This window comes from Lutra lutra, chromosome 18 (assembly GCF_902655055.1).
Source record: "Lutra lutra chromosome 18, mLutLut1.2, whole genome shotgun sequence".
NCBI lineage: Eukaryota > Metazoa > Chordata > Mammalia > Carnivora > Mustelidae > Lutra > Lutra lutra.
In genome coordinates this window covers 22918503-22939124 of record NC_062295.1, presented here as the reverse complement: position 1 = coordinate 22939124, position 20622 = coordinate 22918503, and the positions used below count along the sequence as shown (strand labels likewise).

At 58.6% G+C, this 20622-nt stretch overlaps 3 protein-coding genes across 7 annotated transcripts; 2 read left to right on the top strand and 1 right to left on the bottom strand.

Moving 5' to 3' along the window:
* Nucleotides 1-387: 387 nt before the first annotated feature.
* INO80E (INO80 complex subunit E) lies at nt 388-8372 on the top strand. 3 transcript variants are annotated; one of them, XM_047712938.1, is made up of 8 exons: nt 388-523; nt 681-751; nt 969-1021; nt 3456-3534; nt 3642-3753; nt 4132-4248; nt 7112-7204; nt 7772-7905. In XM_047712938.1, the coding sequence occupies exons 1-7, from the start codon at nt 443-445 to the stop codon at nt 7181-7183; spliced, it is 585 nt and encodes a 194-aa protein (XP_047568894.1). In that variant the 5' UTR covers nt 388-442; the 3' UTR covers nt 7184-7204; nt 7772-7905. The 3 variants fall into 3 exon arrangements, with proteins under 3 accessions (XP_047568894.1, XP_047568892.1, XP_047568893.1); XM_047712936.1 differs by lacking the exon at nt 7112-7204 and having other exon boundaries at nt 7772-8372; XM_047712937.1 differs by lacking the exons at nt 4132-4248; nt 7112-7204 and having other exon boundaries at nt 7772-8372.
* Nucleotides 8053-15520, bottom strand: DOC2A (double C2 domain alpha). Of its 2 annotated transcripts, none has more exons than XM_047712922.1 (11): nt 13522-15520; nt 12509-12790; nt 12092-12171; nt 11819-11893; nt 11587-11696; nt 9776-9902; nt 9630-9689; nt 9388-9551; nt 9206-9287; nt 9020-9116; nt 8053-8910 (listed from the first exon to the last, which is right to left on the bottom strand). In XM_047712922.1, exons 1-11 carry the CDS (start codon nt 13907-13909, stop codon nt 8759-8761), a joined length of 1617 nt encoding a protein of 538 aa, XP_047568878.1. In that variant the 5' UTR covers nt 13910-15520; the 3' UTR covers nt 8053-8758. The 2 variants fall into 2 exon arrangements, with proteins under 2 accessions (XP_047568878.1, XP_047568879.1); XM_047712923.1 differs by lacking the exon at nt 13522-15520 and adding an exon at nt 13076-13479.
* Nucleotides 15521-18073: 2553 nt separating this feature from the next.
* Nucleotides 18074-20547, top strand: C18H16orf92 (chromosome 18 C16orf92 homolog). Of its 2 annotated transcripts, none has more exons than XM_047713790.1 (4): nt 18074-18098; nt 19827-19985; nt 20102-20189; nt 20423-20545. In XM_047713790.1, the coding sequence occupies exons 1-4, from the start codon at nt 18089-18091 to the stop codon at nt 20442-20444; spliced, it is 279 nt and encodes a 92-aa protein (XP_047569746.1). In that variant the 5' UTR covers nt 18074-18088; the 3' UTR covers nt 20445-20545. The 2 variants fall into 2 exon arrangements, with proteins under 2 accessions (XP_047569746.1, XP_047569745.1); XM_047713789.1 differs by lacking the exon at nt 18074-18098 and adding an exon at nt 19450-19530 and having other exon boundaries at nt 20423-20547.
* Nucleotides 20548-20622: the final 75 nt, after the last annotated feature.

Sequence of the window (20622 nt, the reverse complement as noted above, 5' to 3'; positions counted from 1 at the left end):
GTGTAACGTAATCAATCCGCGACACTGCCTCCGTTCGTGGTCACTGGCACTAGGTAGGCAGCCGTGATTTCGAAAGACAGATGGAAAAGGATATCCTCGCCTGAAGACTAGGAATCCCTGGGGGAAAGCTGTGGCTTGCAATTGCTAAGTACATCCAGACTCGGTAAAGGTACCTCCGGCGTCCGCCATCTTTATGATATCATCGCGTCGCTCCGGCGCCATATTCCGCGTAGCCCCTGGAAGCTACTTTCTTTTCCTGGAGTTCCTTAGAGGGCAGCCCCTGTGGTTCAGAGCCTTTGGGCGCGGGGTACGCTGGGAGTTGTAGTCCCGGCGGACACAGCCTTGCGGAGTATCCGGAAGCGAAGGCGTGAGAGGCCGGGCTGTGCAGGCTCTGGGTAGCGGGACGCCCGATTGCTGCTGGGCGCTGCTCCCGGGGCAGGTCATGAACGGGCCGGCGGACGGCGAAGTGGACTACAAGAAGAAATACCGGAACCTGAAGCGGAAGCTCAAGTTCCTCATCTACGTGAGTGCTGGGATGAGAGGTTGTGGGGGTTGGGGTCTGGAGCTGGTAGGACCTCAGTTTACCCACGTGTAAAGGGAGAAAGGAGTCAGCTGTCGCCGGGTTCCGGGCCCCTTTACGGATGGCCGTTGGCTCAGCGTCCACCTTGCCTGTGATACAGGAACACGAGTGCTTCCAGGAGGAGCTGAGGAAGGCGCAGAGGAAGTTGCTGAAGGTGTCCCGGGATAAGAGGTGGGACACGGTGGGGGGAAGGGGGGGAATGTCTGCGGGTGATGTGACTCCTGTGGATCTACATTCCGACCCCATCCTTGGAATTGGGACACAAGTGCATGGCGCCGGGCTTGGGGCTGGTGAGAGGATCTCGCGGGCCAGCTAGAAGGGGCAGGGTCCAGGAGAACATTGCTGAGCTGGGAATAAACATTCTTGCTCTCCCCTCCTCTTCCCTTAGTTTCCTCCTAGACCGCCTTCTGCAGTACGAGAACGTGGATGAAGATTCTTCTGGTGAGCAAGGTCATGAAAACTTGGTGGAGGACGCGGCTCCTGACACTTCAGCAAGCTTCATGGGCCCCTCCTTATAGGCTTCAGAGGCTGATAAAACCTCCTTTGCCCTTCACCTCTACCATTCCTTCCCTGGAGTATTTATTGTTTTGCACAGGGGGTACAGTGGAACTTGCATTCTGGCTGGGGGTAACAGGAGAGCAAAGAAACTAGGATCTTAGATTTGAAAGGAATAAAATCAGGGTTGTGTGGTAGTGATCGGAGTAGAGCAGGGGTTGATAGACTTTTTCTGTAAAGGGCCAGATAAAAAATATTTCAGGCTTTGCAGAACTCTCGCAACTACCCAGTTCTGCTGTGGTAGCGCAAAAATAGCCATAGGTGATATGTAAATAAATGAGCACGGATGTGTTTCAATAAAACTTTATTTGTGGACACTGGAATTTGAATTTCATGTGATTTTCACATGTCCTAAGTAGTATTTTTCCTTTGAGTCCACGGCCCTCACCCCACTTTTAAAAATGTAAAAGCCGTTCTTAGTTTGCAGGCGAGGCAAAAGCAGGTGACAGTGTCAGTAGAGCGCTCCAGAAAAGCCTTTCTCAGGAAAGAAAGTTTGAGCCGGGACCTAAGTAAGAAGCAGAAACCCATCTTGTGAAGATACAGGTGAGAGATTTCCAGGGAGAGGGAATGGCCAGTGTAGACGCCCCGAGGTGAGAAGGGACCAGGTTGTCTGCAGAGCAGAAGGGCTGAAGCTTGGAAGGCGGCGTTTCCAGACTTTGCTTTGAGCACTTCTTATTGTGTCAGACCAAGGTCCCATTGGCATACTTTCTTATGAGACAAGAGATTGAAACGTTAAGGTCATCGTATGTCATTTGTTCTGATGGTTTTTAGACTGGTTTTTTCCTTTACTTTTTTTTTTTTTTTTTTTTTTTTAAGCTTAGTGGTGGTTGCAAACTAACACGTTGACTTTGTGACCCACTGAAGGGTTGAGACCCACAGTTTGAAAAAGTGCTAAGGTGGGCATTTGTGGTCTGATTCCAGCCTGGGGTCCTCATAACCCGTGACACATACAATCACCTCTCCCCACCGAGCCTTTAAACACTGGTCTGGAGCGGGGTCAGCGGACAACAGCCAGGCAGGCTGCTTGTTTTTGTAAATAACGTTTTATTGGAATATCCAGTAGCCATGAGTTTATGTACAATGGGATGGTAGGTGATGGGTGAGGTCAGAGAAATGGGCAGGAAGCCAGTTCATGTAGGTCAGGGCAAACTGTTTGGCTTTTAGTCTTGCTTCTCACTGCCTGCCTGTTCCTTCCCTGAGGTTTTCCAGGTAACTTCCTGTTTGAGGGGGACGTCAGGACAGGAGCCATGAGAAAAACCACATGTTCACGGTTAGAGTGGGATAAATTTTGAGTGAGAGCCAGAGACGTAAACCACAATTCGTAGTCTGGAAAAGCCCACCGTCTGGTCTGGGAGACACCCACACATGACACATCTTAGCACAGTGTGAGGAGAGCCCCGACAAGTGAGAGCGGAGAGTTTTGGGAAGAGCCAGCAAGTAACTGAGCCTGAAGGGATTCTGGAAGACTTCTCAGAGAGGCGGTGTTTAATTTTGAGGATCTGAGCAGAGAAACTGGGGACAGCCTATATCCTGGGTATCAGTTATTTATGAAATGAACGATGGGTTTTCTAGATAGAGGTGAAAAACGGGGAGATAAATTTCTTTTTAGAGGTAATGATGTGAAGAAAGAGTACAGTGCGGTCAGAGACCAGAAAGGTAGGTTGAGACCAGATTAAGAAGCCCTCCGAAGGCTTGCAGGCTTGCAGGGGACGTCACCAGGAAGGCTGGGATCAGCTTTCCAAATAGATGGTTCTGGACTTTGTGTGGACAGTGGGTGGCAGGAGAGATGAGATTGCTGAGCCAGCGATTGTGAGATGGTGGCCTGAGTTGGTGGTCGTTGGGATGAGGAGCAGTGGATAAACATAGGAGAGATGTGAGGGGTCGCTTAGCCGGACCCTGGACCTGGGGAGTGGAGCAGAGGCAGGACCTGAAGACGGTTTGAGAGGCTCATAAGGGAGAGTGGCAGAAGATGGTCAATGAGCCAGAGATGGGGTTTCAAGTCCCAGCTCTACACCTTACTCTCTGAGCCTCAGTGAACTCATCTGGAAAGAGGATGTGATGCCCTCACCTTCCTCCTCAGATGGTTAGGAACACAGCAGCAGTGAACTTTCCAGAGCCTAGCGCGCAGTTAAGTGCTTGACAGATGTGTTGTGAGGGAGTCCAGCCAGGAAGTCCGTTGTCGAGGACATATCAGGAAGCTGTGGGCCTCCCCCGAAGAGCACATTGGTGCCCTGGGTCCTTCCACAGAGTTGAGATAGCAACTCTCAGGGGTAGGCCAGAGCCCCCAACCCTCTCTCTGACCAGACCTCCCCCCTCACAGACTCAGATGCCACTGCATCTTCAGATAACAGCGAGACAGAGGGAACACCCAAGCTGTCGGACACGCCAGCCCCTAAGAGGTGAGAAGAAGCCATCCTCCTCCTTCGGGGGGTGGGGGTGGGCCGGGGCACCTGGGCCTCATAGCTGCCTCTGACCCCCCCGCCCCCGTCCCCTGTCCTTTCTCCAGGAAGAGAAGCCCTCCGCTGGGGGGTGCCCCCTCTCCCTCCAGCCTCTCCCTGCCTCCTTCAGCGGGGTTTCCCCTTCAGGCCTCCACGGCCCCCTCCCCGTACCTGAGCTCGGTGAGTTGTGGTCAAGGGTGGGAGGCGGTAACTGAGCCGCCTGGGAGTGAGGTGGGCATCGTTGGGCAGACAGGCCTCAGCAGGAGGCTGGCCCGACTCCAGGGACGTCTGTCTGGGTGTGGCCAGCAAGCGTCCATTGGAGGGGTATGCGTCGGGGCTGCCCACTTCTCTCTGGTGTAGGAATGGGGGACAGGCGCGACTGAGGAGAGCAGAGCTCAGGACACAGTCCTGCTGCTGTCCCTTCCCCTTCTGTTCTCAGGAGCCACACTCATCACCACCTCTTGTTTTTCCATTCCTCCTCCTGTTTGCGTTTCTTCCCTCCCTCCCCCACCCCATCCACTCCATTTCCCATCTCCATCCCCCCACTCCCGCCTGCAGCTGGCTTCCCCCCCCTACCCCCCATTCCCTTCTGACTACCTGGCCCTGCAGCTGCCCGAGCCCAGCCCCCTGAGGCCCAAGCGGGAGAAACGGCCCCGCCTGCCCCGGAAACTCAAGGTACCCTGATCGGGGGATGTCAGGGAGGGGCCGGAATGGCAGGAGGACCGCCATCCGAGGGAGGCTCAAGACGGGCTGGGGCCTGTCGAGGAACTTCCAAGGATCGATTTGGGGCTGCCAGGGGCCCAAGCCAGGGCTAGGCACCGACGGGTGGGTCAGAAACGTCCTGGTCCCCAGGCTCGACATGGAGACGAATGAGGCCAGGACCAGCCTTGGGGCACTCAGAGTGAAGACCCATGTGGTCTGTGATGCGGGGCAGCCCCAGAGCACGGGCAAAGCCATGGCAGCTGGAGTCCAGGCTGCACCAGTTAAAAGCCATCTGACCTTGAGCAGGTCTCTGTGACCCTCCAGGTCTCGTCTCCTGCATCTGTCACTCAGTAACCAAACAGCGTGGAACGAACCAGTATTTCGGGAACACGTGCTGCGTGCCAGGCACTATTCTAGGTGCTGCAGAGGCGGCAGCCCCGCCGTCACGGAGCCCCCATGCTAGCAAGAGAGGTGGAAACAGACAAGATAAGTGGGTGTCAGGGCCAAGAAATGAGGCCAGGTAGAGTGGGGGCGGGGGATCTCCAGAGTAGATAGGTGCTGGTGTTTTGGGGTGCGCAGTCTGGGACGTTCCTGGGTGAGAGGCTTCAAAGAAACGAGAAATGACCACTGGCTCCCTGAACAGGTGTTTCAGGGAGAGTATGCAGTGCAGAGGCCTCGAGGAGGGCCACCAGGAAGGAGGCCGGTGTGGCAGGAGGCAAGGGAGGGGTTGGGGGGCGCGGTGGTGAGCAGGTCAGAGAGATAACCAAGGGGCAGGGTCGTGGAGTGCCCTCTCCGTGTTGCAGAAACTTTGCTTGTTCTGTGAAGGAAACAAACGGGGGGGAAACGGAACCATCGCAGAAGGTCGAGCACAGAGGAGTCCGCTCTGCCTTACGGGACTGACTGCGGTGCAGAGAATAGGACCAGGGAGGCACCTGGTCAGAATGGAAGTGGGGAGACCTCTGAGGAGGGCCCCACAGGGAAGCAGGTGGGGAGCATCGATTTCAAAGATGGAGCCACTGGAAGGCCAGCGCGGGCTGCGGGAAGGCACGAAGCCCGGGGCAGCTCCAGGGTTTGGGGGCCTGAGCAACGGAAGGAGTGAGATGGCCGCTCTCTGAGATGCGGGGCGAGCAGCTTTGGGAGGGAAGACAAATTGGGACATGCAGTCTGGAAAGGCCAGTGAGACACCAGGAGCTTGGGGCTCGTGGGGTGCATGTTTTGAAGTGCTCAGCGTGGAGCCATGTGTGACTGGGGGGAAACGCGGATGGAGCAGGGAAGAGGCCTACGTGCTGAACCCCGGGAGAGATGAGGGCACAGGCAGCACAGCACCCTTACAGCTCCGAGTCAAAGTGGAACTGGGACTTGACAGGGCAGCTTTCAAGTTGGGTAGACAGAAGTTGGAGGCAAATTGGGAGGTCACGTTTGTGGTGGTGAGGAGTGCGGGTTCTGGAGTTCAAATCCCAGCCCTGCCTCTTACCCTTTGTGTGACCTTGGCCCTGCACTCTCCTCGGTAGGGGTTTGCTTCTGGACTATAGAGCTGGGATGGTGTGGCAGGCCAGGGGCTGTGAAGCCTGGAGTGGGTGCTGGGTGGAGGTGTGGCATGAGTGTGGTGTGGCGGTGTGAGGTTTCCTGAGGTGTGGGTCCTGCATCGAGAGGACGGGGAGCGGAGTTGTGACCATCGAGGAGGGAAAAGTTTGGTTGGTTGAGAGAGGGGCCCAGATCACTTGCTGTGGTGGAGGAAGGAGTAAATCAGGGAAGGCCTCAAAGAAGAGGTAACATTTGAGCCCAGGGGAGGTGAGATTTGGAAATTTCAGGCTCAACAGGATTGGAAGGAAGACCGGGACATGGCAGAAGTATTGTTCGGGCAGGACTGAGGAGGGAGAAGGATGGCGGAAAGAAACAGAGGGTGAGGGAGGGATTACAGAGGCCTGGGAATCCAGTGCCAGAAGGTCCTTGTAAAGGGGTGGGGGTCACTGAATTTCCTGCGTGGCTTGGTCTGGGGAGACAAGGGACAGCCATGAAGATGGGAGCGGGTCTGTTAAGGGCCTGGGCCTCAGTCAGAGTGGGCTTGAGTCCTCCACACACTCCCTGTGTGACCTTGGGCAAGTCATTTCCCCCTTCTGAGCCTCAGCTTTCCTCTCTATTGGGTGGGGTGGGGGTAGAATTAACTGAGTTCAGGGAGACAAAACACACAGCTCAGTGCCTGGGGCTCAACGGGAGCTGCTCCTGGTCACGCAGAAGCTGTTGACGAAGGCCAGGCAGAGTGGGTTGTAGCCAGAGAAAAGGGCTGTCCTCATGGAGCTGGGCCTCCTGTCTGTCACTGGTCTTGGCTGACTCTCGTTCCTGGAGGCACAGGCCTGCCACCACCCCAAGGACAGCAGCAGGGCTGGGGGCTCCTGGAGAGGCAGACCTGAGGCTGTGAGGACGGAAGGTGTGAAAGTAGGCCCAGTGGCAAAGACACAAGCAAGCGCTTCCTGGCACCGCCACCTGGGGCCAGACGGGACCTGCCTGATGGGGACCCAGCAGGCCTGTGGCTCAGGGTCTTAATTTGCAAGTCTCTGATTCCTCCTCTGGCTGTGCCCTCCCCTCCATCCCAGGGTGGTCTCTGACCTTTAGCAGCAGCCACCTGGCACGTAGCAGGTTCCCAGTTGGGGTCCACAGAGCTCTCTTGGGGTGGGAGGGGGGTGCTGGAGGGCTGGGCCGGACAGAGGCCACTTCTAAGCAAGACTTCCGGTGACTAGAAAAGGACACTCCAGGTGGAGGGACTGGCCTGTTCTCAGGTGCGCCTTCCCGCCTATCCCTCGAGTGGAGGAGTGACGCGCTCAGGTCTGTGTTTTAGAGAGCGCGCTCGGGCTGCAGTGTGGAGGAGGAGCTGGCTCTGGGAGAGGCTGAAGGCAGGGAGTCCAGTTAGGAGACTGGTACCATAGCCCAGGTGAGCCGAGAAGAGGGCCTGGCCTAGGCCAGTGGCTGCGGGGATCCCAAGGAGGGGCCCCATCCAAGATATAAGAGGTAGAGGCCTCACCCGGCGGGCGGGGCAAAGACCCAGGACACCCTCCACCTCACCAGTGAGTCCTAACTAAAGTAGAAGGGAGAGGAGGCCAGTGCTGCCAAGTGGGGTCGGAGGCGGGCCGGCCGGCACTGCCGGCCAACTCTGACCGACTCCCAGTGTGCTCACCGGGCAGCCAAGATGCCTCCCTGGAGAGGGCGGCCCGGCCTTCCCCTCCTGGTGTCCTGTGAGACACCACCACCACCACCACCACCACCACCCCGCTCATCACCGCCTCCATCACCACCCCTCACCTACAGGCACTCGCTGGGTTGAGACTCAAGGGGCTGAGGTGAGGCAGGGCCCCAACCCCGATCCCAGCATTGGCTGGCCCGGCATGAGCCTTCGCCCCCTTCCCTGTCCCCCAGGGCCGCGGGAAAAGGCCCCGCCAGCCTCCCAGAGGTCCAGTGCCTCCCTGACCAGCCCTCCCTCTGTTTCTTCCCCCTGCTGCAGATGGCGGTGGGACCCCCCGACTGCCCCGTGGGAGGGCCGCTGACCTTCCCTGGCCGGGGTTCTGGGGCTGGGGTGGGGGCGGCCCTGGCCCCCTTACCCCCCCCCAAGATGCCCCCCCCCACGATCCTGAGCGCCGTCCCTCGGCAGATGTTCAGCGACGCGGGCAGCGGGGACGACGCCCTGGACGGGGACGACGACCTGGTGATCGACATCCCGGAGTGACCCCCTCTCTGGCCGGGCCCCCATCCTGTGCCCGAAGTCAGCACACACGAGCCCCCCGCTTCCGCAGAGACGTTTATTGGCGCCCAGTTGCCATGCCGTGGCCGCTGACACGATCAGAAGAGGCGTAAACATGCACGAATATCGTTCCCCTCCCCCCACAGAGAGGTGGGTCCCTGTGGGGCAGGGCAGAGGCCCTGCCCTCCCATCCCGGCCCCAGCCAGGGGACAGTTCTTTAAAGGAGTGGCCACGAGCATCTGCCCACTCTGGGACAGGCAGAGAGCCCGCGGTGGTCTCCCTATTTAAAAGGGCAGCTGTACAGGGCTAGGTTGGTTGGTTTTTACCGAGGGTTCTGTATTAAAGGAGTGGCTCTTTTTTTGTGTTTTTGTTTTTTGTGGGTTTTTTTGTCCTTCTCTTTTTTGGAGACTGTCTCCCCCTCCGAACCCCCCCGAATCCGACCTCCTCCCGGGGGGGGGTCGGGGCAGCCTGGAGAGGCAGGAGGGAGGCACAGCAGCCCCCTTCGGGCGCACACGGGAAGGGTGTCTGCGTATTTGCGTGGCAGCGAGTTAGGCAGGAGGAAGTTTGCGTGTGTGAACACGGGCCGCCGCGGTCCCTCACAAGAAAGACAGACCCACGGTCACGCAGACTCTCACAAAAATAAGACAGGTAGTGGGGGGCGGGGCGTCCACCCCGTGTAAACGTGCAACACACTCGTGCGAACGTGGGGTTCCGGCCCCAGGGGGACCGTGCCCGGCGGGGGCCATGCGCTCAGGCGGAGGCGGAGGGCAGGGCCCCAGCGGCAGGGGGCAGCTCGCTGGTCAGGGTGTGCCAGCGCTCCAGGGCTGCATCGGGCTGCTGCAAACAGTCACTCCAGTGCTTCCGGGCCTCGCCCCGGGCCCCGGGCCCCAGGGACACGCCGCCTGGGAGGCGACAAGAGGCAGGCACCATCAGGTCTGTGCTCTCTGCCAGCCACCCCCCTCTCCCCCGCGCCCTACCCATCAGCCCCCACCCGGCACACTCCTCCCTCACCGATGAAGTCGTTGGACTTTCCGATGTCATAGTCCCAGACTGTGACTTCCAGGGTCTTGGTGGCCAGAGCGGAGAGCTCCATCTCGTAGAAGAAGTCCTGGGGCAGAGCAGGCCACATACTTGGTGAGGCCCCAGGCCCCTGCACCCCACCCCCCACCCCCAATTTCTGGGCCCTGCCCCATTCACCTCATTAAATTCTGGATTGAGAGTCTTCTTCTTCACACACGTTTTGTGCTTGGATTTCTTATCCACGTCAGGCCTCAGGTACCTACGGAGGAAGACGGGGCGGGGGAGCAGGTTGGTCAGGGGCTGGTCGGTCCCCAGGGAGGCCGGCGCAGGGGTGAGGCTCCAGGGTGGGGCGGGCTCACGTCTTGACATAGGGGTCCGAGTAGCCGTTGACGTCCATGGCGGCCAGGTGGGCGCAGCGCACGATGCCCACCAGCAGCCCCCGGCGCCGAGAGCTATAGCTGAGACTCAGCAGGATGCGGCCGCGCTCTTCCAGCAGCCCGGGCCCCTGCTCGGCCTGCTCCAGCTGCGGGACAGACTCGGGGCTCAGCCTGCAGCCCCGCCCCCACCCACCCACGCCTGCCCCCCCGGGGAGGCACCTCACCTCCTTCAGGTAGCAGGAGATACCCCTCAGAGCCGCCGACATGGAGGATGGGGAAGCCAGCTGAGGGGACCGAGAGAAGGTTCTGGAAACCTGGCCTCCCCAGGGCCACCGCCCTCCACCCCCCCCAGACCAGCCCCTACACAGACCGGGACCTGGCGCTCAAGGCAGATGTTAAAATGTTTCTTCTGCGAAGGCTTGAGGCGACGGAGGGGCACTCGGATCTCCCCTATGAATTCGTTGTGGCTCAGCTTGTCCTCGTCACAGACGGAGATCCTGGCAGGGAACTGCAGGCTCAGGGTCTGCTCGGTCAGGCAGAAAGGCCCTCCAACCCAACTCTGAGCACCTGAAGCCAGTCCTAGCTCTGCCCCAAATTCTCCACACCTCACCCGTTTCCTGGGCTGTGTGGTGAGCGCCTGGCCTGGAGCGTGATAGGGTGCTGTCATTTGCCCCATTCCTCCGCCCCGCCCTCTCCGGCTTCCCAGGCCAGCCCTGGTCCATCAGAACCCGAGCAGCTCCTTCAGAAAGCCCTCACAAATCCCGAGGGCCACCACCCTCCACTGCTTCCGTTCGGAGCCTGGGGACGGGATCCAACTGAACATGGTGCCCAGAGCAGGCACTGGGGGTGTGGGTGACAGTGTGCAAGGGCTAGAAGCTCCTGGAGGAGCCCTGGGCGGTCGGAAGAGGATCCCATACTCTGGCACTCCTGTCCTTGTCTGTGTGCAGCAGGGAGCCAACCTGGGAGAGGCCCGTGAGCCCAGCGATCAAGAAATGATTGCTTTCAGGGGCGCCTGGGTGGCTCAGTCAGTTAAGCCTCTGCCTTTGGCTCAGGTCCTGATCCCGGGGTCCTGGGATCGAGCCAAGCACCAGGCTCCCTGCTTCTCCCTCTCCCCCTGCTAGTGTGCATGACTGCACTTGCTCTCGTTCTCGCTTGCTCTTGTTCTTTCATAAAATCTTTAAGACATGATTGCCTTTAGTTCTATTCGTCCCCTTCTGCAGCTTTCCTTGCTCCCTTCTGTCCTGACAGTCTTGAGGAACTCTGTTACAGAGAGCTATTCATTTCCCACCTCTGCCACCTACTAGCTGCCGTGTGACCTTGGCTAAGTCACGTAACCTCCTGTGCCTCAATTCCCATCTATAAAACAGAGCTATGAGTACCCAGCCCCTATACCTATCAGAATCAAGGGAAATGAATATCAGAGTGCATAGCCCAGGGCTGGGCCCCGGTGAGCACTCAGCTGCTCAGGCCTCCTGAAAGATGGGCCAGCCTTCCTGGGATGTGCCTCTGTCTCCCCCCACTCCCCCTGAACCCCCAGTTGGCCTCACAGCCAGCAGGCTGATCTCCAAAACCCAGCATGACCACGCCCCCGGAGGCCCCCAATGCCAACCCTTCCCTCCCCGCATCCCACTTCCCCTTTGCCAAGAACACAGCTAAAGGCCTCACAAGCCTGCGCTGTGGTGCCCCTCCATCCAGTCAGGGACCACAGGCCCCACAGCTCCACCTCCTGGAATGATGGAGCAAGTTTCCGGTCCCTGAAAACTTGACTCCCTGGCACTGGCTGTTGGGGCGGCACAGGAAACAGAATGGGCAGACCTCTGCTACATAGGTCTGACCTGTCAGGGGCTATGAGGAGGGCTCTCGGCAACCAGGGAAAGCTTCCAGGAGGAGGCGCAGCGGGGAGCACTCTCCAGGGAAGAGACACAACAGACCAGTCTGCAGTGAGTGGCCAGTCTTCTCTTGGAGCAGCAGTAGGAGGAGATTCTTGGGAGGGGCAGGAGTGCCAGGGAAACATTTTGTCTGCTGCCGTAGAAGGGGAATGGGGGGGGGGGCCAGTGACTGCTCCAGGGCATGTGAGAGGGCCTTAATGGGAGGCAGATCAACCAAAGGAGGTGGCAATGACAGCCCCCGGAGGAGGCGCCGAGCTGGGATCCTGGGTAGCAGGGACAACGGAGCCCTCACCTGAGCACCTTGTGGGTGATGTCCTGGTCTGTGATCCCACTGTATGTCAGATCCTCGTTCCACACGGGATTCAGCGTGTTCCTCTGAGTCTTTGTTTTGAGCTTATTGGCCTGAGGTGTGGAGATGAAGGTTCTCAGGACACGTCCCCCAAGCCCACAGAGGCTGAAGGCAGGGGCAGGTTGGGGACAGATCCACCAGCCCGGTCAGGCTGAGGGACAGAAGAGGCCGTTACCTTGCAGGCCCCAGGCAGCAGGTGCAGCTTGACATAGGGGTCGGCCAGACCATTGAAATCCATGGGCTTGAGGCCCTGCAGGGGAGGGGACGGGAGGGAAGAGGGCTGCAAGCTCCCAGCCCTGTCTGCCTCCTTCCCTCCCTCCCTCTGCAGAGTGGATCCTTGGGGTGCGGAGAGTCAAGAAGAAGGGTGCTGGGGGACAGGGGCCAGGAGGAGGAGGAGGGGGCCCAACCTGGGGACCTGGAAACGGGCTGGGGAAGCCGGGATACCTACCTTGGCTCTAAGGATGCTACAGTGGAGGGTGCAGGAGGCCTGGTCATAGAGAAGGTCAAACTCCAGCATGCCCAGCGCGGCTGCAGAAGCGGGAAGACTAGCGTGAGTCAGTGTGTAAAGACAGGTGTGTGTGCGTGAGACTAGTGGGCAGGCCAGCTGCTGCGCGGCTGGGGAAGGTGTCTGTCGGCCTGTGAGTGTGTGTGCGCGCGCACACGAGCGTCTGGGTCCCTGGCTGGGCCGCAAGGGGCTGTGTGGGTGGTTGAGTGTCTCAGCAGAAATATTGAATATTGAGCCTTTCTGAAACTGTCATCTCCACACTGCCTGCAGCTGCGGAGGCAGAGCCTGCCTCCCCCAACACGCCCAGCGGGGCGCCAGCGCCCCCCAACACCCCGGGGTCCTGCCAGCCCCCAGACTCACTGGTATCATCCGAGTCGTAGCTGTCCACCTCGGCTCCGTCCTCGGGCGTGGTGGCCCCAAGAAGGGCTGCAGGCGGGGCCAGAGCCAGAGGCGCAAGGCGGGCAGGGGCCTCCCTGAAATCCCTGCCCCCGCCTTCAGGTCCTGGTCCCAGGCGGGGGAAGTAGTCTGAGATCTGCCTGATGGGCCGGATGGGCCCGGGGCACACGTTGATGGCCATGTGCTCCTGGATGTTGATGGTCATGCGGTCACCTCTGCGGGCCCTCATGCAGCAAGCACCCTGGGCTGCGGGAGGGAGGATCCAGAGAGCGTGAGCCCCAGGGGGACTCCTCCTCCCTACCTGCTGGCAGCTGGCTGAGGGCCAGATGGTGACCTCCCCAGGTGGTGGGTCCCTCCCTGGCTTCTCTTCCCAGGTGTGTTGGGAAAGGAGGGAGAGGGCAGTCTGGGCCAGTGGGTGGGCCCGCAGGAGGCCTGGGGGCCCCAGACCCCTAGCTGTGCTGCACCAGGACTGGGTCCCCAGCCCACTCCCCAGATGGGTCCTGGTCCCTACCGTTGGCCATGTCCACATACCTTTGGACAGTCCCGATGCCATCTTCGCAGCCCCTGCCCCTCATCCTGGGACACCATCTGCCCCTAGGCCCTGCCAATCTCTGAAGCAGCCCTGCAGGCCCCCTCCTCTACCCCTCCTCTGCCCGTCTTAGGCTCTGTCCATCCCTCTGCACCAGGAGCCTGTCTGGTCCGCGTGTCACCCACTCCTCCAGGCTTCCACGGCCCACTGGCCCTTCATTCAGCCCCAGGATCTGTCTGCCTACCTGCCTGCCTGCCGGGTTCCCCCCCACCCTGTAGCCCCCCACCCCCTCGGGCGAACCCCTGCCTCGGATGCCTCCTCTTGAGACTGGCTCTCCAAGAGGCGCCAGAAATTGCAGCCTCCAGGGACCTAAACACCCCGTGGGCTCACAGGCTACCGCACACGCCCTCCCTCCCCCTCACACCCCCGGCGGCCCAGCCCTCTGCACCTGTGTCTGTGTCTGTGTCTGCCTCCAACAGGTGCCCAGGCACTGGGGGGACGGCAGGTGCAGGCTGGGCGGTGGCGGCCGGCGACTCCCGCGGCGGCCAGCGAGAAGAGCGCGGAGTCCGGCACGGAGAGCCGAAGAGGGAGGGAGGGAGAGCAGGAGAAAGTGCGGGAGGAGGGGGTGAGCGAGGTGGAGGCGAGGAAGCAGCCGGCGCAGGCGGCGGGGGGCGGGGAGGGGCGGCGGGAGGCTGGGGAGGGGGACGGGACTCTCCCGCCAGCGCCCGCCGGGCACAGTCCGGGCGGCACGCGAGGGCACACACACCCACCCACCCACCCACCCACAGGCACTCCCGCGCACACGCCTGCGCCCACGTGCGCACGCTCGCACACATGCACTAACCCAACCCGGAGAACTTCGCATGCACACACTCGCAGACACCCGGGCTCCCTGCGCCACCGGGAATCAGCAGCCAGAATTGCCCGGTGTTCCCCAACTCCCCGGAGACCCCGGGCCCCCCGCCCCTGCCCCCGCGCCGAGCCCGCGGCGCCTCCCTCCTCCGCTGTCCTCTCGCTTCCCTCCCGGGTGTGCCGGGCCGGACCACCCGCCTGGTTGCCATGGCGACGCCGCTCCTCCCCCCCTCCTCCCCCCCTCCTCCTCCCCCCCGCCCCCAGCGCATCCTCACGCCCCTCCCCCACGGAGAGGGCGCGGGGGAGGGAGTAGGTTGTCGGGCCTTCCCCTCCCCCTGTCCTTAGGGGCGGGGCTTAGAGATCCGCAGTGATCCCGGGGTGGGCAGGCGGCGGGGATCGGATCCTCCCGGGCACGCCGGTCTGGGATATGGGGGTCTCCGAGCCCTGCTGGGGAACCTCACAGTCAGAGGGAGGGGACGGGTCCGAGAAGAGGACACGCCTCTTCTCTGTAGCCGTTCAGTCGTCTCTCCTGTGGCCCAACCCAGACCCCAAGGGCCCAGGTCCCCTCCTCAGGAATGGCAGACCCTTGGGAATCCACCCTCCCTCACCCCACCCCCTGCCATCTCCAATTGTGTTCATCAGGTGGGGAGGGGCGTCGGACTTCTTTCTGAATGCCCCGGAGCCCTGCAGTTAGGTCCCTCACCCGTCTGCCCTTTCCCACCTGAACCCCGCCATGCGCCTGTTAAACTCCAGCCTGGGATCCTTGCTCTTCTTTGTCCCAAACTCTCTGTCCCCCCAAGACAGAGTCCTCACAGTGGCCTTCTCCGATCCGATCCCGGGCTGTCTGGCAGGAAGTTTCGTTGTAGTTCCTAGAACACACCTGGATCCCCCGAGGCCTCTGGACCTTGGCTCCCTGGACCTCCCAGGCCTGGAAGAGCTTCCCTTCCTTCAGGGGGTCATCCTGGGTCACCTGTTTCTAGAAGCCTTCCTGGAGCATCCCCACACCATCCCCTAGTTTCCAATGTGCTCCCTTAGGCTCAGTGCTCCCGCCTGTTTACACTTCTGTGTCCCCCACCACGAGGGAGGGCCTTGGAGGCTCCCCCAAGCTGGGCCTAGCCCTAAATTGGCATCCTGAAGTTTTATGACTTAAAAGTAAGAGAAGTGTGGTTCCACAATAATGTGAATGTACTTAACACCACGGAACTGCATGCTTGCAAGTGGTTAAGAGAGAGATATGTGTATTTTTTTTTAAATAAATGATTTTTTTTTTAAAGCGAGAGAAATGCAAAGTCAAACCACCCTGAGATAGCACTCATCACCGACCAGATGACAAAACTCAAAGCATCTGTTAACACACAATGCACACAATGCTGTGGGGAAATGGGCACCACCTCTGCGGAGGCCCTTCTGACGGTAGATACCAAGATGGCAAACACACAGACTCTTTGACCCAGAAATTCTACTTGTAGGATTTTATCCTGCAGATATGCTGGCCCATGAGCAAAATAATCGAAGTTCAGGATTCTTAAAGGCAGCACGTTTGCAATGACAAAAGACGGGAAACAACTTAAATGTCCACAAGTGGGGGGATCGGTTCAATCAGTTCTGACCCAGTTTCATATGTTGAGAGAGAGGCCCTCATACTTGTAGGCACACTCATATATAGAGTCATCTTCCTGATCTCAGCTTAATCTAAAAAAGTAAGGCGCGGGGGCCCCTGGGTGGCTCAGTGGGTTAAGCCGCTGCCTTCGGCTCAGGTCATGATCCCAGGTCCTGGGTTCGAGCCCCGCATCGGGCTTTCTGCTCAGCAGGGAGCCTGCTTCCTCCTCTCTCTCTGCCTGCCTCTCTGCTTGTGATTTCTCTCTGTCAAATAAATAAATAAAATCTTTAAAAAAAAATAAAAAATAAAAAAGTAAGGCGCGGAACAGTATGAATGGAAGGGGGAGAAAAGAGTTCATACGTGTTTGGTTTTTTTTGTGGGCTTAACTTATCCCTGGAACGCTGCCCAAAAAAGTGGTAACCACGCTCCAAGGAGATTGCTGGGGGGTAGCGTAGGGCAGGAATAGGAAAGACTTATATTCTATGCTTTTGTACACTTTGAATTTTGTACCGTTTGCCTCTGTTCCCCATTCAAAAGAATACTTTAAAGTAATATCTATTTAGGAGCGCCTGGGTGGCTCAGCGGGTTAAAGCCTCTGCCTTCGGCTCAGGTCATGATCCCGGGGTCCTGGGATCGAGCCCCACATCGGGCTCTCTGTGAAGCAGGGAGCCTGCTTCCCTTCCTCTCTCTCTGCCTACCTCTCTGTCTACTTGTGATCTCTGTCAAATAAATAAAATAAAATCTTAAAAAAAAAAAAAATATATATATATATATATATATATATATTTAAAGGCAATCATCAGGTTTCCTTTGGGGCTATCCAGATGAGAGGGGAGGCAGGACCAAGGGAGACCCCCCCTCAAGTCCAGGACTAGAGCTGGTGGGTTTGCCAAGAGGCGGACTTGGGCCTGCGGGAGTCGGGGGAGAAACCTGGCTAAGAAATCCTGCCTCGTGGGCTGCTGTCTGCTCTTGGCTTAGCTCAGGTCCAGCAGCACGCTTCCAGAAAGCCTTGGTTGTGGCAAGGTGAGCATGAAGGGGGACTTCAAGCCAGTTACCGGGCAAAGAGCAGACAGTGCTTAGCCCCGGCTTGTCCACAGGTGGAAAGTTTTTCATCCATCCATTCAGCCAATAAGCATTTATTGGACTCCTACTGTATACTTTGGTGCAAGTCTATGACCAAGAGCAGTGATCTTCACAGGCTTGTAGGGGGAAACAAGACAAAGACACAGACAACTCCAAAGCAGTAAGATGGACGGGGCATGATCCGAAGGCCATGGGTGTTCCCTTCCTGTGCAAAGTGTGGGCTCAGCTGAGACTCAGAAGATAGAAGCTGGCCCGTTCACGGGTGGTGGCAAGCGGGTCCTAGGCACAGGTGTGTGCAAAGCCTGGAGCATGCTGAGTGAGGGGAGTCGTGCAAGAGCTGAAGTGGGGGGTGGAGGGGGCTGGGCAAGAGTCTTGCAGGTCAGGGCAAGAAGTTCATGACACACATGCACCACAGGAAGCCGTCGGAGGGTTTTAAGTAGGGGATCCGAGTGTTCTGGTTTGTTCTCCCCAAAGGAGGAGTGAACGGAGAGAAGTCCACCAGTCCACAGGCTGTTGAAAATACCAGGGGAGGCATGGGGTTGACTGGAAAGAGTGGGCAGCAATGGAGGACGAGAGAGGTGGATGGATTTGAGGTTTATGTTGGAACTGAGCCACCAGGGCTTGATGATTGCTCTGTCAGCAGAGAGAGAGTGGGGGGGGCATTTAAGGTGACTCCTGGCTCAAGGAACGGGGAGACCCATTTGCGGCAATGGGAAGCAGGAGCCCACTTTGGGATAGGGGAACCGAGAGGCCCATGTGCGATCTCTTGAGTTGGAGATGGTTTTGGACATAGAGAGACACGAAGCAGGAAGTTGGATAGAGGAGTCTGGAGCTCAGAGGGGAGGACTAGGCTGGAAATATACATTTGTGAGTCACCAGCATATAGAAGGTATTTAAAGCCATGAGACTGAATGAGATCACCTAGGGGGAGAGAATATAGACAGAAAAGAGAAGGTCCAAGGCTGAGCTGGCTGGAGAAGGAAGAACCCTGAAAATGGGCGAGCATGGCTCTCACACCGAGAGCCAAGGGCATGGTTCTGCTGCGAGACGAGACGGATGGAATGAAAAAAAGTAACCATCAGTTTTGGCAAGTTAAGAGGTCATTGTTAGACTTGGCAAAAGTGGCTTCAGTGGAGTGGTGAGGACAGAGCCAGGTCGGAAGGGGTTGAAGAACAGAAGCGGAGACAGCAAGTGTAGACAGCCCCTGAGGGGTCATCTGTCTATACCCGAATGATGTGCACCCAAGAGTTCTTTCCCCTGTGATCCCTGAGGGCAGAGACCAAGCCCTGGTGATTTCTATCTAGGCCACAAATGGAGCCCAGCACAGAGCAGGAACTCAATACATTTACTTCACTGTCAGTGTCAAAAAGGCCTTTTCTGGTGGAGGGCAGCTGCACTCTTTTGGGGTGGGTGAGAAGACTGCAGGATCTACTCCCATGACTTAAGTCTCTGGAGCCCTTCTCCTGGCTAAACGGGGGCCATGACTTTGGGTAAGTCACTTCCTCTTTCTTAGAAGAGCAGTGTAGGGGAAAGAGGCCCACAGGACATCCCGTAGATGTTAGATGTTAGTCTGTGTCTCCTTTCCCCCCACTTTCTCCTCCCTGAGCTTTATTGTTCAGGAAATAGAAGCTGAGCAGAGCAAGGACCCACCTGACTGCGGGCTATTGTGAGAACACAGAGGGTAGCCCGAGGGCAAAAAAAGAGGAGAGGAGTGGGGATCCGCCTTCATCACAGGACCGAAGACACCATCCCCCCAACACGCCACAGACACGTGCCTGGTTTGGGGGAAGTCACAGAACTGGACTGGCAGAGACTGTCCAACAGGCATCTGTGTAGTCAAACCAAGGAAGACCCTGAAGTGTCCTTGGGCTTGGGTGGGGCGGGACACATCGGTGACGGACAGGCCCACCTGCCAATCAGAGGAGAGCTAACTCTTTGAGGCTGAAAGGGCCCGCAGGATTGACAGCGGCTGTTGGGAAGTGACAAATAGAGAACAGCAGGGATTGGAAATGGGAAATGGGATGGTCCTTGGGGAACCCCACCCAAAGAGGGGAGCCTGCCAGGGTGCTGTGGGTGACCAAAAGATCTGCCTCGAGATGGGCGGGCCTTTCCTCCGACAACCCCCGAGCCAGCCGTTCCCGCAGCAGCACCTTCTCCTGCAGCACCTGCGGGAAGAGGCGGGAGGAGGGCTTGGGGGAGCTGGAGCGGTGCCCTCGAGGGTGGGAGGGAAAAGGGCAACGGTGAGCACTGCTGCCACCTAGTGGGACAAGCCTGTTATTTCTCCTGGCTCCCAACCCCAGGGTCATCCTCAGCGGAGCACTAAGGGACACCCCCTATGCCCTTGAATCTGGGGACACAGGCAGGGGGTTGCCTCAAAGAGGAAAATGCACAGCCCTGGGAAGTCTGCGTCGCCCACATTACTTTGCTCCTCTGTGCCTTGGTTCCCTTTTCTGTATATTGAGGACAGGCTAGCTGTGATGGGTAACAGAGTCCATGTAGAGAGTGGATGGGGGTGGGGGGTAACTGGAAGTGTTTATCCCTGCCCCTCACCCTAGGAAAGACGGTGCCTGCTACATAAAGGCACCTCTCCTTAGTCCCAGCTTCCAGCAAGCTTGTCCCAGGTCCCTCCTATTTCTAAATGTTGGGACTGCCCCGTTACTGTTTTATCATTGGCATCACCCCAACGATGAAGGCCCTGGGCGAAGGGGGTCCTAAAGTGTCTTCTGTCGTGGGGACTTGGGGGGAGGGTCCCAGCTCCCAGTGCTTTCTCTTTCCCCTCACCCCAGAGCTCATGCTCAGAATGACCCCAGGCTGTGACATCACAGAGCCCCCAACCCTGTCACAGGAGTGGAAGTGTCATGAGGCTGTGGCAGTGGGCGTGGGCATGGGTGTGGCTGGTTGGGCTGGGGGCCATAGAAACAGGTGGGAAGCTATCCTGGGAGCAGTGGGAAGGAGGGAGTCTTGGGGTGAAGGGTTGATCTGCCTTAGGAGCTGGGAGGCTGAGGAAGGGCCTTCCTCTCCCTTCACATGTCTCTCCCACCCTCCTCATCCTTCACATGGAGAGCTCAGTTGATCCCTGAGAAGTTCCTGGAACAGAATCAAGCCCCTCCCCAGCCACGCTAAGGCTGTGTGGCCTGGCAGGGTCCTGGGTCAGCTACAGCTTCTTGGGATGGAGGGCAGGGATCTGCTTGATTCTTGATATAGACTTTGTTCCCTAGCACCCAGCCAGGAGAGCACCAACACCGTGGCTCGGGGAGCAGAGTCTCTGTACTTCATAGACAGACCCGACTTCTTTGATTACCCAGACTCAGACCAAGCCAGGCTCCTGGCTGTGGCCCAGTTTATTGGAGAGAAACCGGTCATCTTTGTTAACTCAGGTATGAACCCACTTGAGAAGGGGCTGCCTTCCTTCCCAGGGCCTGGAGAAGAGCTGCCCTTGGCCCTTCCATTGGAGAGGAGACCAGGTCCCCATCTCCTCCTCCTCGTCTAACAGGATCCAACTCCGAGTTCTTCCATCACATCTTGGTGGGCGCTCTGGTAGTGGCCTTCTTCTTCCTGCTTTACCAGTTCTGCACACATATGTAAGGTCCCCGCACTACCCGTCCGCTGGCCCCTCCCACCTCAGCCTCCTACCTCCCCCAGCCCCTCCCTCCCTCCGCCGGCCACCCCCCAACCTCGGCCAGCCCCTCCTATTTCCGCTGGCCCCTCCCATCTCCGGCCCCTCCCACCTCAGCCGGCCTTGGGCGAGGCTGAAGGACCTAAAAAGCCTAGGGAAGCAGGGGTGAGGCCTCCCGCTTCTGTCTCCATCCCATAGGAGCTGTGAGAGAGGGGCCTGAGGAGCCGCACAAGGGCCCAGGACTCTGCCCTGAGTGCCCAAACCCACCCTCCTCTCCTGCTGATGAATAAAAGTCTACTTTTTCCTTCCCTGGTTGCTCCATTAACTAAGCAGGCTTCCTGCCCCGTCCTGGGGTCATCCGCTCTTTCTACCCCCAGACCCCCCCACCCTCCCCCGCA